This window comes from Pararge aegeria, chromosome 7 (assembly GCF_905163445.1).
Source record: "Pararge aegeria chromosome 7, ilParAegt1.1, whole genome shotgun sequence".
NCBI classification, from domain to species: domain Eukaryota; kingdom Metazoa; phylum Arthropoda; class Insecta; order Lepidoptera; family Nymphalidae; genus Pararge; species Pararge aegeria.
In genome coordinates this window covers 13,605,498-13,620,131 of record NC_053186.1, presented here as the reverse complement: position 1 = coordinate 13,620,131, position 14,634 = coordinate 13,605,498, and the positions used below count along the sequence as shown (strand labels likewise).

The window sequence follows — 14,634 nt, the reverse complement described above, 5'->3', positions numbered from 1 at the left end:
TATTATTGACAATAGACAATATTTTACAGCACAGCGCATCGGTGACTGCATGCTGTAGTGAGCTATGTGGTTTTAAGTATGCGATTCCGTGTTAATTTTCCGACATGGCAATTTGGTAATTTATAATTTTAGAATTTTCTATGATCCGGTCAGTGGGAGGCCTGGGCCGTTGATTACCACCGTACAAAGACGTTGCGCAAAGTGATATAGCGTTCCAGTACGAAGTCTTGTAGAAACTGAATATTATTAAATATAACTGTCATACCACCTAACTGGTTTAACCCGGTACCATCTTAGCACTGCAAGGGTTAAACTTGTAGTGAAATAAAACAATTGCAGGATATTGTCAATGATATTATTTTAAGTGTGTGCAGGTAGCTTCATAGAGAACTTATTTAATATTTTCTACCTCCTTCCTATTATAATAAGGTAGAAAATATTTTTGATAAACGACTAAGACACCGGGAGGTCTCTCTGCATCGTTCGAGTCCATATAGGACTGAGGTGCATCGATAATGCAGCCGTATTTATATCAAAATACCCACCAACTCAATGTCACGAACATAAATATCTAGTATATGAAGTTATAGTTATCAAAAATTAATTATTTACCCACTTTATAAATTTACTGTAACATTTTATTAAAACAGAAATTTACCAATAGGCGAACCAAGGATAAAAAAATAAAAAACGAATGCAGGAAAAAATATTTCATTAAATTTAAGTATTTCATTTATTAATGTCTAGGTAAATTCTAATTATAAAATTAAGTTAATCGTAGGTACCAATATAAAATTTTACAATACTTTCACATACAGTTTCATTACGTCAGGCGCAACTTCATTTTCTGCTACGCATTGATAAGTACCTTCTTGTCTACGGGTTATATTTGCCAAAACCAATTCTAGGTTTCCCATGGAATGGCTCCTGTAATAAAAATAAAATTTATGAACCTGTTGAGAGAATTCCCGTGGAGAAAATTTTCGTAACGCAGTGGTATGTATGTTTGATAATTTAGTTAAGACACCTAAATTATCAAACCTACATAAGGTTGTTGTGGGCTCTTCTTAGAACATGGCGCCTTTGGAACCCTCGTAGCTTTAGGTTTAAGTTGGTGAAAGAAGTTATCACCATCCCCTTACAATTATGTAAACATATATGTATGAACGCTTCATAAGTGCCTGTGATAGGCCTACACCTCCAACCAAGCCCTTTAGACCGTCACGATATTCCATTGCAACAATATGGATTTCCGGCAGAAATAAGCATGGCAGCAGTTTTTCTCCGCGCGAGTGTCACAAAAATCTCTGCTGCTACTAACCAGTTGTTGCGGTTCATTTACTAAAGTTTACTTCAGGACGTCATAGTTGCTCAGAATTAAAAACAAAAAGGCCTATAAAAAACCACTTTTGTCTTAACATTGCTCGTGTACTTAATGTCGTTGCGTGCAGTGACTGTGGAAATATATAAGTATGTGTAAACATATATGTATGACCGCTTGATAAGTGCCTGTGACATGAATAAAGAATTTTTGAATTTTAAATTAAATTTGGAGGTAAGTTAGTACCTACGTTAGGGAGACCAGTGACTGGAGGTACCAACGTTCCGTTTCACGACATCATCATTCAAAGCAGTTTTTTGGAGAAATAAAAAAAAAAATACCTACCTTACGTCCTTTCAACATCGGTAAATCGAGTTGATTGGTTGCTTAGTTTGGACGTTTCATATTTTAAATATAAGTAAGGATTGGAACAGCTTAGTGGGTTTATACCTACTCCAAATCCCTCTTTCAAGACAGGAGGCATGTGCCCAGAACTAGGGTCTGGGTCGTTAACTAGACTGGTAATTATTGTTTCTCCCCGTTTTCATAAAGGGATATCAATGATTAAGTTATTACCTTAGCAATACTGTGGTCTCAAACTTTGGCGAAATGAACTCCCATTTCGTTGAAGGGACAGGATTGCCGAAGGTTACTTCGCAGGGCAACACCAACGTATTTCCAGCTCTCATTGTCTTATTCTCCCAATGTTGGTGTTCTATGTACGGTGCAACTAAAATAAGGATTTATTTAGTTCTTTAGACCAGTCACATGCTGACACTGGTTATCTTTCCATATCAGATTTTCTAAATTAAAGGTTGTACCGACCAGGATTTGTGCTATAAGTACATAAAGGTACGTCTTATTTTAAGACTTATAATGGCTCGCCGCATTTTTGATCAGAACCTTCGTATGATTAATTGTTAATTACATTGTAGAGAAAAAACCAGAAAATTCTCACTTAACATTCTATTCAAATGCGTTTTAAAATCAAATAATGCCTTCCTATGCACGTTTTGCTACACGGTTTACCGAAAAAATGATTTATCAACGTTGAGAGCTCCATATATTGGCAGACGGAGCTGGTAACCAGATATACCCATCTAGATTCGAGAGTTTATTATAAAAATAAGTATTGATATATATATTATATTTAAGCTAAGGTATTTAGCTGTCTACTTAGGTACATGGTTATTAAGTGACCTAAAAACTCACCCAATACGTTTAACGTGACGGTTCTTATAGCTCTGCCCATTTCATTCTCAGCTATGCAGTGATACATTCCCGAATCGTTGTAATGAGCGGTAAATCTAAAAATTGCAAAAAATAAAAGGCGTTCATTTTTTATTTTCTTCATTTATTCTTGCCCACAGGGGCAAAGGTATACCTAGCAGACGGATACATAAGAAGATCATTTTTAATTTTTATTTTGACATCCCTATGCTTAGTGCCGGACTCCTACCGACTAAAAACCCCTCCCGCCTTCCGTACCGTGTGTAAAAAAAAAAAAAGAACTTTTCGTGAGAGAGCTCATCCATCGAAGTATTGGCGTTATGCTACCGCAAAAACGCATTGCAGTTTTGCTGTGTTCTGGTCTGGGGGCGTGAATGCCGGTGTAATTACAGGCACATGAGGCTTAACACCTTCGGAGATTGACTTACACAAGGCCTCATCCCGCAGGACTTGTCCCTTGCAGACTCTGCAAAGTGTGGCAATGTTTACAGGTGAGGGTGTCACTTACCATCAGGTAGACCATCTGCTTGAACCACCGGGTTTCTACCACCGGTTTGGAAGACATTCTAGATAGAAGAAGCCACCAAGATACGCAGTTGGTCTTGTTCTACTTTTATAATTTAAAAACCATTATTCTATCCCGTGAAAGAGGCAAGCGCCGCGGCGTGCTGATTAAAATTTACTATTCACATGAGTTACCGCAATTAAATGTACCCCTAACTTTGCAATGCCTTGGCCCATCAAAGTAAAACAATCTATTTCTCATTTAAAACTCTTTAGAATTTAAAAAAATAAGTAAGTAGTACCTTTTTAGGCTAATAAATAAATATATTTAATCAAGTAACGAACAAGAAACTTGTCATTTTACCTATGTGTGTTTCTATCATCAGTATGATGTCGGCCATTAAAAGCTATGATAACGTCATCTTGATACATATCCCAGTGAACGTCAGCTTTGGGTACAGCATCAACATCACAAGGCAATTCTACCAGTTCTCCTTCTTTGACTGTTTTTATCTCTTCATCGTTACTGATTTTGGGTGCATCTGTTGAAGTATATATAAATTAACACATTTTTTCTCGTTTACTGGTTTTTGCTTTTGTGTTAAATAACTATTTCATACAAACTGTAACACATAATACTTAATGTAAAAGACAGTTTTAATAATTATTTAAAATATTTTATCAATAAAACCTTTGTGCAGTAGGCAATTATTTTTCTAAAAGTATTAATGTCGGGTAAGGTTGCGGAACGAAATTTTTTCAATATTATGATTACTGTTCACATGAAGGTGAAGATTTCCTTCTCATCATCATCATCCATCAATATCAATAGCTTTAAAAAGTCCAATGCTAGATTCAAAACGTCTCCGAACGAGAGGGTTTGCCCATAATCACCACGCTGGGCAGACGTATCGTAGTAGTTAGGAGGACGCTGCTGCCCGCACTCCGTTATATTCCCTCAGTCGCCTCGTACTACGCGCGTGCAAAAAGGAGGAGTGGCTGTATTTGCCGTCACCACAAGGCACCTACAAGCCTTGTATAATAAGAAGAAAAATACCTTTATCCATATTCTGTCAATGCTCACTACATTACTAAGAATAAAAATAATTATCGTCCCTAGTTAAAAACGTGCAACTAAGTTAACACTTACATTGCACCTTCACTTTAATGTCTTGAGAGTCGATGCCGATTAAATTCACTGCCTCACACACATAGAAGCCTCGATGTGAAATTTCCGCTGCAGGTATCTTCAAAGATTTACCATCAACAATAACTCCGTCTGGAAATGATCCGTAGTCAGAATTGTCTAATTCTGGTTTATATTTCCAAGTCACTTCGGGCTCCGGTATTCCTTTTATAACCCTAAAAATAATTTTTTAGTTTTATTTTTTCGTTTAATTAGGAGAAAGATTGAAACCTAAGATGGGTCACTAAGTGGTTCCAAAACATAAATTGAGCCATAGATTTCCTATTGAACGCATTAATTAGCATTGAATCACGTAGATATCAGATTGCTATTGACTTACACACAATCTTCCTGAGTAAAGTCGCCGGGCTTCAGAATAATTTCCGTTGTTTCCAAGTTAATTTGAGGTGGTTCTAGAACAAACAAATATATTACACGGAATCCCATAGTTATTTATATTTACCAACTCAATCATCATACGTTTAGCAAAACTAGGTAACTTGGTGGCTATAATAAGCTGTTATATTTCGAAATAAAGATATTACAAATATTTACCAAGTCCAGTGATATAAACCTTGGCTGAAAATGATTCACTTTTTATACTGTTTGCTACTTCGCAACTATAGTCTCCTGTGTCATCTATTGCCATCTTTTTTATTATTAACGCATGCTCATCGTTTACAATCAGAACGTTTTCTGATTCCTCAATGAGGGTATCGTTGTGGTACCACTTTATATCAGCTTCTGGGTACGTGTTCGCTTCACAGAAGAGTTTTCCTTCTTTACCGAATTCAATAGTCGTATCTGCACAAAAACGTAAAATAACATGCAGTTTTAGAACATTCTGTAGGTATTATAAATTTCAATATACAATCAATACACAACATAATCATCATAAACATAAACCCGTTACCAGCCATTTATAGATATGCTCCAATAGATGGCTGGGAATGGATCCCCGTCACGGAAAACGTTCAGGCCGTAGTTAACCACGCTGGTCAATTGCGGATTAGTAAACTAAACACGCCTTTGAGAACGTTATGGAAAACTCTCAGGCATGTAAGTATTCTTCACTGTTAAAGCTGGTGATATTCAGTTGCCTAAATTAAAAATAAATCTCCGAACGCGTGCACCTCTATCTGTGCACGCCTAGGAACGAACTCAACCACTACCTAGAGTATTATTTTGTAATTTACGTAAAGATGCAAAAAGGGTAAATTTAAATAATTCAATACTATTTATAACAATTAAATAGTTTTAACCACAAAGCTATACGGTGAAGGAAAACATCGGGAGGAAACTTTCTTTCCTGAGAGTTCTCCATAATGTCCTCAGAGGTGTGTGGAGTCCACCAATCCGCACTGGGCCAGCGTGGTTGACTACGACCTTAACTCCTTCTCACTGCGGGAAGAGACCCGTGCCCTGTTGTGGGCCGATAATAGGTTGATATGATGATAAAGATGACAAGGCTTAATCGCTCACGTCATCATCATCCTCCGCCTATTTTTAATCTCCCACTTCTCCTCTGACCTGCACAGGTCTCCTCTATTATGTGAGAGCTTATTGAGAAAATTAATAAAAAATTGGAAAATACTACTGCCATGCCCGAACTGGTAAGCGCAGCGTTGGTCGACCCCCAACGAGGTGGACAGACGACATTAAGCGCGTCGCAGGTAGCCGCTGGATCCAAGCGGCTCAGAATCGTGGAACTTGGAACTACAAAAGACCTATGTCCAGCAGTGGACGTCTATCGGTTGATGTGATGATGATGATGATGATGATGACATGCTTATTTCTTAACCAACAAGAAGTGTGGTCGGTGTAATTAAGGTGCTGGAATGGCGACCTTGCAAGGCAACGCTTATCCTCTGACCAGGTGGACAGACGATATGCAATGGGTCGCAGGTCGCTGGAATCATTCAGCACATAACCGAGGAATTCCTCAAAAAAAACTTATCTCCAGCAGTGGTAGTTATCGTTTCAATTGATAATGATGCTAATAAAGACGAAAAAACCCAGCCGAATTACTCCGATCGAATAACGAATCGATATGGCTTGGTCTGACGCTCCAAAAAGTTTAGGATTGTCAGTTTCCGTGAGAAGGTTATAAAGTAGTTACATACAAACATTCCTTCATATAAATTCAGTGTCGTGTAAAAATTATTTATAAATATAAAGACTAAAATGTTGCATTACTTACCAACCGGGTATTTTACAACTTCAAAAGTTATTGTTCTGTTGACGTACACATTAAATTCTACTGCATCTTCCCCGTCTTGATTTTTACATTTGCAAATCATTGTTTGGTTATAAGTAGCTGACTGGATGCTTACGTAACTAATGTATGTAGATGGATATTGTAGTAGCGCACTCTAAGAAAGATAATAATGAAGAAGGTGACGATTAAAAAATCACATGTATTAAACAAATTTCAAAATTATTCGTTGAATTACATAATGCGAAAGTTTTTATAGATGTTTCACTCAAAACGTGCCACAACAAATAACTGGATCTAGATGCAATTTTGCACGGTAATAGAAAATAGACTGTAATAGTACAAAAGCTAATTTTATCTGTTTTTATCTGTTGGATAGATTGGTTTTTGTTTTCTACAGAATAAGAGATCTATATGTTTTTTGCATAGTAGGAGGTCAGGTCACAGAATCACATATAACATAGAACGAAGACGTGGGTAGCCACTTAATTAAAAAAATAACCAAACCAATTAATTTACCGGGCCACAACCCAAAACTACAACTACTTAAAACAAATAGGATATACCAGTGGCGTTCACTTCATACAAGCACAAAAGCACTGCCTACCCTAAAATTTTTGAATAACTCATAAGGGGAAAGAATTTTCAATCTTATGCTATCTTCCTTCTTTATGCAGATTATGCATACCCAGTTCAAAAATCCTATGCACGCCACTGGGATATACCTACCTAGCCAATTACACCTACTGCTTAAACCTAGTTCTAGCCATTCATAGGTGTAACAACAGTTAAACAGTATGTTGAACTTAGATAGGGGTTATTATATTTAGATGTAGGTTTAGGTATTTCGTAGAGGAAAGGACTTCCACTACTTCTGACATCAGACCTTTCCTAAACTAGAAAATAATTTAAATTTTTACCCTTGATGGCAAAGTCTCCCCAGCATCGTTATCCCACCAAATATCTGGTTTAGTATTAGAATCAATTTTACAGGCTCCCGTATAACTAGTTCCATAGTTTATTAAAACCGATTGTGGTTCTAGGAGATGTAGCCTTGGGGCTGTTTGCGTTATATGTTTGCCATTTCTTCCAAATTCTGTAAGTTAGGTTATAAAATCAAAATTCTAAATGTTAATTTATATAACAGGGTTCAATCAATCGTTATATTTACCAAATTCTTGAGGTTTTAAAACTGCGCTGTAACCTGGGATTTCCTGTTGAGTCACTTCGTCTCGGCATAATATCTAGATTATTACTGGAAATTAATTAATTTGTCGATGGTAACAATATATTGAATTATGTTAAACAGCTCCCAAGCTCTTTTTGAATAAAGTTATAAAAACTTTCGTTTAAAGATTTAAATGAAATTGGAACATTATAATGTACGACGTAGTTGCTCATGGGCGGTATTTTCTCTTAGCTCTTGACGATGGAGTGTCTGTGGGGTAATTGTCTATGAATTCTTCGTCCATCTTATCAAAAATAAAGCTTAACTTACACCTGTTAGATATATTGACAAATAAATTGCTATTGCACTAAGCGGGCAGATGACATAAATTGAAAAAAAGTCTCCAGTGAAAAAAATTTGAGGGTAGGGCTATTTATAACTCGCATATACCCTAAAGTTTTAATAAAATCATACTGCAGATTTTTTTCCAATTTAAATCAGCTTTATGCAAGCCACTCCTCCGATACTGCCGATACCAGATACGCCCAAGTCAACTAACTTGACGTTTGCTCTGCGACTTATTTAGTATTAACGTAGCTTCCAAAGTCCAATTTATGGTTTGGATTAACCGTTACTTACGAACACTTTGAAGGATTCATGAGTCGCAATAAATAGTTCTGCGACGTACAGATTTTTTCTTCCATCCAACGCATAATATTGCAACATTTTGGTTCCCATGTTATTAATCATTTGCAACTGAACAGTTAACAGTTCCGCTGATAACTCCTCAGGTAGTGATATAAGCATGTAGCCATCCACATCTGAAAATTGTTAAGGTACCTTTATAAATATGTATTGTTTATAATACTTATATTATGTATAAATTACCAACTGTCACGTAATATGAAGAATTAAAGAATGGATTAATGTATAAAATTATATATTTTTTTTATTGTAACGAGTGTTTTACCTATACACGGAGAAAATATTAAGTATATATATGGAAAAGCGGAGGGCGGTGTGTGGGGGCGTGCCCTCGGAAAGACCTACGCCCAGTAGTGGACGCTTTTAGGCTGCTGATGATGATGATTAAAATACTAACTAACGGACCTCGGCACACGTCATTCTGCGCCAACTAAGTATTTTCGATGCTCTAAAAAAAACAAAATGAAATAAAAATATATGTATATATCAAACCTAGCGGAACTATACATATATTGAACGACATAGTTTTACGACCATGAAATATACATATATTGAACGACATAGTTTTATACCTACTCGATTATATCGGACCGAGTATCAGTTAAGTGCTGAGCACGAGCTAGAACTGAGCTAAGGCACCAAACCGTAGTATCAAAGATTTATCTGTACCGAGTTAAATATTTTACCTGATAATGGTCTTGATGAAGTTTCCCGAAGACTTTTCGGTCGTAATGGAGAGAAGCCCACCTGGAACGTTACCTCTTTTCGTTCATAAAACGTTGTGACCGCAGCTCCTTGGCAGGATACGTCCGTATTTATCTCGCCAATTCCAGCGTTCTTAACTCTAATTACCTATAATAAACAATAATAATGTGTATTTCAATTTGTAGTTTTCTTATAGTACTTATAATGTAGTAATATATATTTTCCTGCCATATGGTGACGGCAGATAAGAATACAGTGTTCACCAACCCTCCTCTCCCCGCAGGAGACAATTATCTCCCCGGGGAAAGTATATAAACCTCTTCTCTCCCACAGCTTTATCAACTCTCAGAGCACGGGCGCACAAGTGGAAATAATATTAAAATTAATATATGTGTAATAATAAACGGGTGTAATCTTTAGTTCCTGAGCTTTAGCAGGTGGACACGATAATTATATCCCTTGGATATAATTTTTGTCTCCTGCCTGTGCTAGCTTTGCAGGAATATACGGAATATACTTATAACTAACAGAGAATGGGCAGCGTTCTCGCGAGTCATTGCACGGCGGATTATTGCCTCATCTGTGGCCAGACCTGGGTCATTTTTTGCGTATAGGTTCAGCCTAGCTGTTAAAAGTGGAAATATAGCCAGCATTCTAGGCACCATTCCACGCTGACCTAACTGTTATGGGAATTTGTTTAGTTAATTTTTATTGTAACATTATCAATAATCATTTAATTAATTAAAACGCTTTTTTTTAAGGATCTGGGGCAATTGCTTGTCCTGGGATAAAAATAGCCTATGCTACTCTCGGAAGTTGGAACCTCAGTCTATATCTAATACTAATTTGAGAAACTTTCAAAATTAGAACTTACGAGAAACGCCTGTGTTTCGAGGATTTTTTCGATTTGAGGACTGTCTCCAAAACTATTTATGATGGAAATCCTAGGGTAGTTGCCCGATACGGCAACTATAAAGTCTTTTGTGTATACATCCATTGTGAACTAAAATTAGAAAAAAAACAGTCGCTTTTATTTTCCTAAAATTGAGCAGGCTTTAGCAGTTTGATAATTCCCGATACTTACTGTAAATCTTTTGCTACCTGAAAATTCAATATGGGAATTGACGGCACTCCACTCCACACTTGTTATTTCTCGCATGTAGTTAAAGGCCTGTAAGTTAACAATTATCGTGATCATTTGGATAGTCTTAAAATACTATGTGTTGATAAAATATAGCAAAAAAAATTACATGGCGAAAATTCCCCAAGTCAAACTCGAACACTGAACCTCCACAGCTATTAGCCACGGCGTAGTAAATATTAACGGTGTTGTATTGGTTTAACCCCTGCGGCACACATTTGCCACTTTGAAATATAACTACCTGAAAGAAATAAAAAATATTTACTCGGGAGAATTTTTTCAATATCGTACAGGTATTTTATTATGTCATCATCATTACGCCAATTGATTGACGTTCACGGCTGGTCTTTTGTAAGGAGTTCCAAATCCACTGTCCTGGGTCGTTTGTTTCCAGTACCTACCAGAAACTCGTTTGTTGGACGTCTGTCCACCTCGTTGGCCGACCAGGCTTGCGTTCACCGGTGATTCTGCTTATATAGAAACCAAAAAACTTGGTTTTGGCAGCTGAAAGTTCGTATAAACTCCTACAGTTTTGAAGTAACACAGGAGTTTCTAGTAATAAGTTAGTAGTTCAAATTAATATAATATCTGACTTGAGATGATAATGTCAAATATCTTATGCCATTCCGAGATTGCCAAAACCACACACAGACTAATAGTCATAAATACCAGAAGCCGAAATAAATATAATAAATAAAACATATGCATATAAGGAAATATTTATTTCTCAAGAGATTTCCATACCGTTTTCACTGTTTCAAGGAAAGGAAGAATTATTAGGTATGCGATATATAGTCACCTGACTTCCGCGAGTCCGACACAATTTCTGTATTGTTTCTAGTCTGATCTGACTCTTAGCCTGGGCATCGGTGAATACGTAGATATACGATTTTGGTTTGCTTATCTGGAGGGCTTTTTCTATAGCCGCCAGAGAATCTTCCGGACAGTCATGACCTCCACTTACTTCTATCAGATCTATTAAATTCAGCAGCTCTTCAGGATCTGATTTTATCAACGGCGGTCCTACATCTAAAAATAAATGTTGTTTAAGAACAACTATTTCATTTAATGAGTCCTGGGTCCGGTCGGGCTGAACTTTTTGTTGTGGGTTTGTCAAGAAACGTTTAGCACTATCATCTTCATTATGTTGTTTATTTTCAAAAAAGTCAAATTTTTATTAAGTTTTAATTACAGAGGACTGTGCACCACTCCGAAAAGTCGCCAAGACTTAGGGTTGCCAAGAACATAAACATTTACTTAAACATTTTATATCATGTTTGTAAATAAATAAATAATTATCCTCAGGCATTAAAAATTTTCGAGAAATAATAAGCTATACTTGATAATTGTCATAATTTTCAACATTTCCTGAAGATCGGGTATTGGAGAGAATGTAGAAAGAGCAACATTACAGATTTATCTGCGACGTATAATACGCTATGTATGTTTGTATGATAGGTAGAAAATGCTTTATTAAGTCCAGATTTTGTTCGCAGTTTTATGGTTGTGTAATAAGAAAAAAATGTATGTATACGAGTACCTACACATCGATCTGAACCATACATGTCACTTTTACATATCTTTTTTCATGATAGATATATTATCCACCTAAATTTTACGGGTTTCCATATCATAGACGAGAAGTGTCCTCCAAAATCTAACATTCAACTTTTTTGTGAGGGTTGAAAGTTGAACCAACCTTTCTTGTCTTTCATAGATTTTAAAGGAAAAGTCTAGCGGAAAATTTGTCAAAATTTGATGAGCCTTTCTTCTTCTTCTCTCGGGGGTTTCTTTTATATATGGGGCAGTTCGGGAATTTATAATTTATGAATTTTGTCTGATCTGGCTTCGCCGCCAAACAATATAGCGTTCCGGTACGATGTCGGGTGGAAACCGAATATATTTTACAACTGCCGTTCCCCTTAAATGTAAGACTGCAATCATCTTAGATGCATCGTCACTTACAATCAGGTGAGTTTGCATCTAAGAGTTCTCGTAGTGGAATAAAAAAACACTTACCGTCATCACCAAATGGCAGTAATATGTAATTTTCGAAGTTTCTATTTCGTGCCGCATCCACCACACTTTGAATATTATTTTTCAAAATTTGTACTTCCTCCCTCATGGAGTTGGTGGTATCTACCACTATTGTGAAGCTCTTCTCGGTGAAGACAGTTCGAAGGGACAAAAATAAAATAATGTATTGAGCCAACATGGCATCTATTTCTGATCTAACTTTGGCAAAGGATTGGTAAGTACTGAGACGTAAAGCTATTTTACTGTGCCACAGTTGTTGTTAATAATTAAGGTCAGGCTCTTTTGGTTAAGAGTCGGAGTTAAGTTATTTTAATTTTTGTATCATCATCAGTCCATTAATAGCGCACACGTCAGAGTTATGCGCGTTTTTAATAAAATCAATTAAAAAACCCCTAAGTAAACGGTGAAGGTAAACATCATATATCCTTTAAGAACTCAAAGTTCATTATATACGAAAGTGTTTTGTCGGTCATAATTATAAACGGTACTTCTAGATCGTTCCTTTTGTCCACTTGTTTACGAGTTCCGAGTAAAGAAGCTTCTGGACCTCCGAAGCGATATCAACTACTTTGAGAACGAACGGTTGACCTGCGATTGGAAGTGTGTTCTCGACAATGACTTCTGGAACTCTGTATTGTCTTAAGACTTACAGTGGATTTTGTAATCCATCTTACCAGGTGTTCTTATTACAAATTACGGAACCCTAGCACTCTACTATATAACCCCGAGCAGGTTCAACCGCTATGATCTTAAACTGCATCATCACTTACCAGTGATATTGTTGATAAGGGCTAACTTCAACGGTCTCCCACAATGAGAAGGGGTTAAATCGTAGTCCACCAAGCTGGCCCAGTGCGGACTGTTGGACTGCACACACCTTTGAAAACATTATGTAGGTTTCTTCACAATTTTTTCCTTCACCGTTGAAGCAAATGTTAACACATCACTTAGAAAAGGCAGAGGTGCGTGCTAGGATTCGCACTCGCACCCCGAAAGTGGAGTCGAAGTCCTACCCACTGGGCTAACTTGTAGTAGAATAGGAAATGTACTAGGAGAAAATAATATAGAGGCGTACACTACTTAACACAACAATGTATCTAAATTAAACATAAAATCGATAACATTTTGCCCTAACTTTGCAATTACAAGTGCATTACGCCCGCTATCCATTTTTAGTCATATGTGCGTAATCGGATGTTTTTTAATTGAACCTTAATTTCATAGTACTTGGATACAAATACGAATGAACAATTAAATGGAGATTGGACAGTCATTATTGGGAAAAAAGTTTGCGCGTGTGATTAAAGGTTGGCAGGAAACTTTACTTTGTCAACACAAAGTTTTCGTTGTTTGATTGACTTTTAAATATGATTAATACAGGAAATTGATGAAACTGTCTCGTTGGCCTTTTGCTATCAAAGCAACGGATCACGAGGTCCGACATCCGAGTTCTAGTCAGACTTAAAATATCTTTTTGCTTGCTTTAAAAATTCGACCAAGTATCAGTTTTGGTCTGGAATTGGTCTAGCTGTTAAGTTTGCCCAACTTTTTGTGACAGAGCTCGTCCAGGGAAGTACTGTCGCCTTGTTTATTTCTGCCACTAACCAACATTGTTGCAATGCTGTGTTACGGTCTGGAGGGCGTGGCTGCTGGTGTAATAACAGGCATACGAGGCTTAACTCCTTCGTCACAAATTGATGGACAGAGAGCATGTTGCAGGACTTCCTCCTGTACAGTGTTGCTCTGTTTATAGGCCTCTGTTTCCCGCTTACGAAGCGGTGAGACATCAGCTTGGTCCGTCAATTATTACTATTAAAAAATCAACACTGGGCACATGACAGACGGGTTAGCGATCGCAGTAGATGGGAGTAATAGAACAGAGGGGAAGCGGGGAAGTACTACCACCATTTTTCTGCTTTTTTCTGCAGCATTGTTTGTGTTCCGGTTTAAAGGGTGCATCTGCCGGTATAATTACACCTAAGCCACAGGGTGACTGACCATTGGAACCAATTTTGAAGGACGTGTTCCTTAAATGCCCTGCAAGGAACAACTCCTGCAAACATAGTAGGTAACGATGAGGAAGTCTATTCTCGGCCTCGGAGTTTCAATGATTCAATCGTCAAATCCTAGTTTGGAGACAATACACCGCCACCGACAGACAGTACCTTGAGAGCAGCACCTCCGTAGAAATAAAAGAACTTCAAAATCAGTCTAAAATTACAATTAAAAAAATATGTAGGTACAATCGATCATAGACATTATAGAAGTCGATTAAAAATGAAACCCATTTGGATAAAAATACTTCCGGTTTATTTTTTAATAAGTACAGTAATTTATGTTAAGTTTTAATTATTTAAGTTTGCTACTTATTCTAAATAGAACATTTCTCATGAAACCATTAACCTAAATGCTTTGAAACTTC

The 14,634-nt window shown here is 36.9% G+C and overlaps 1 protein-coding gene across 1 annotated transcript; it reads right to left on the bottom strand.

Moving 5' to 3' along the window:
* Window positions 1-743: 743 nt before the first annotated feature.
* On the bottom strand, window positions 744-12,420 carry LOC120625183 (hemicentin-1-like). The gene is made up of 17 exons (XM_039892166.1): window positions 12,195-12,420; window positions 10,975-11,204; window positions 10,285-10,416; window positions 10,119-10,205; window positions 9,909-10,037; window positions 9,016-9,181; window positions 8,264-8,445; window positions 7,628-7,700; window positions 7,377-7,552; window positions 6,442-6,613; window positions 4,797-5,045; window positions 4,582-4,654; window positions 4,206-4,417; window positions 3,420-3,597; window positions 2,534-2,628; window positions 1,898-2,051; window positions 744-927 (listed from the first exon to the last, which is right to left on the bottom strand). Exons 1-17 carry the CDS (start codon window positions 12,388-12,390, stop codon window positions 798-800), a joined length of 2,634 nt encoding a protein of 877 aa, XP_039748100.1. The 5' UTR covers window positions 12,391-12,420; the 3' UTR covers window positions 744-797.
* Between the last annotated feature and the right edge of the window lie 2,214 nt (window positions 12,421-14,634).

Bases quoted from the DNA above. Each gene is read 5' to 3' on its own strand.
- LOC120625183 (XM_039892166.1), bottom strand. From the start codon at position 12,390: ATGTTGGCTCAATACATTATTTTATTTTTGTCCCTTCGAACTGTCTTC. The intron at 11,205-12,194 runs GTAAGTGTTTTT...ATTTATTTTTAG, and splicing joins ACTGCCATTTGGTGATGACG to ATGTAGGACCGCCGTTGATA. The intron at 7,553-7,627 runs GTAAATATAACG...CCTAACTTACAG, and splicing joins TTTAAAACCTCAAGAATTTG to AATTTGGAAGAAATGGCAAA.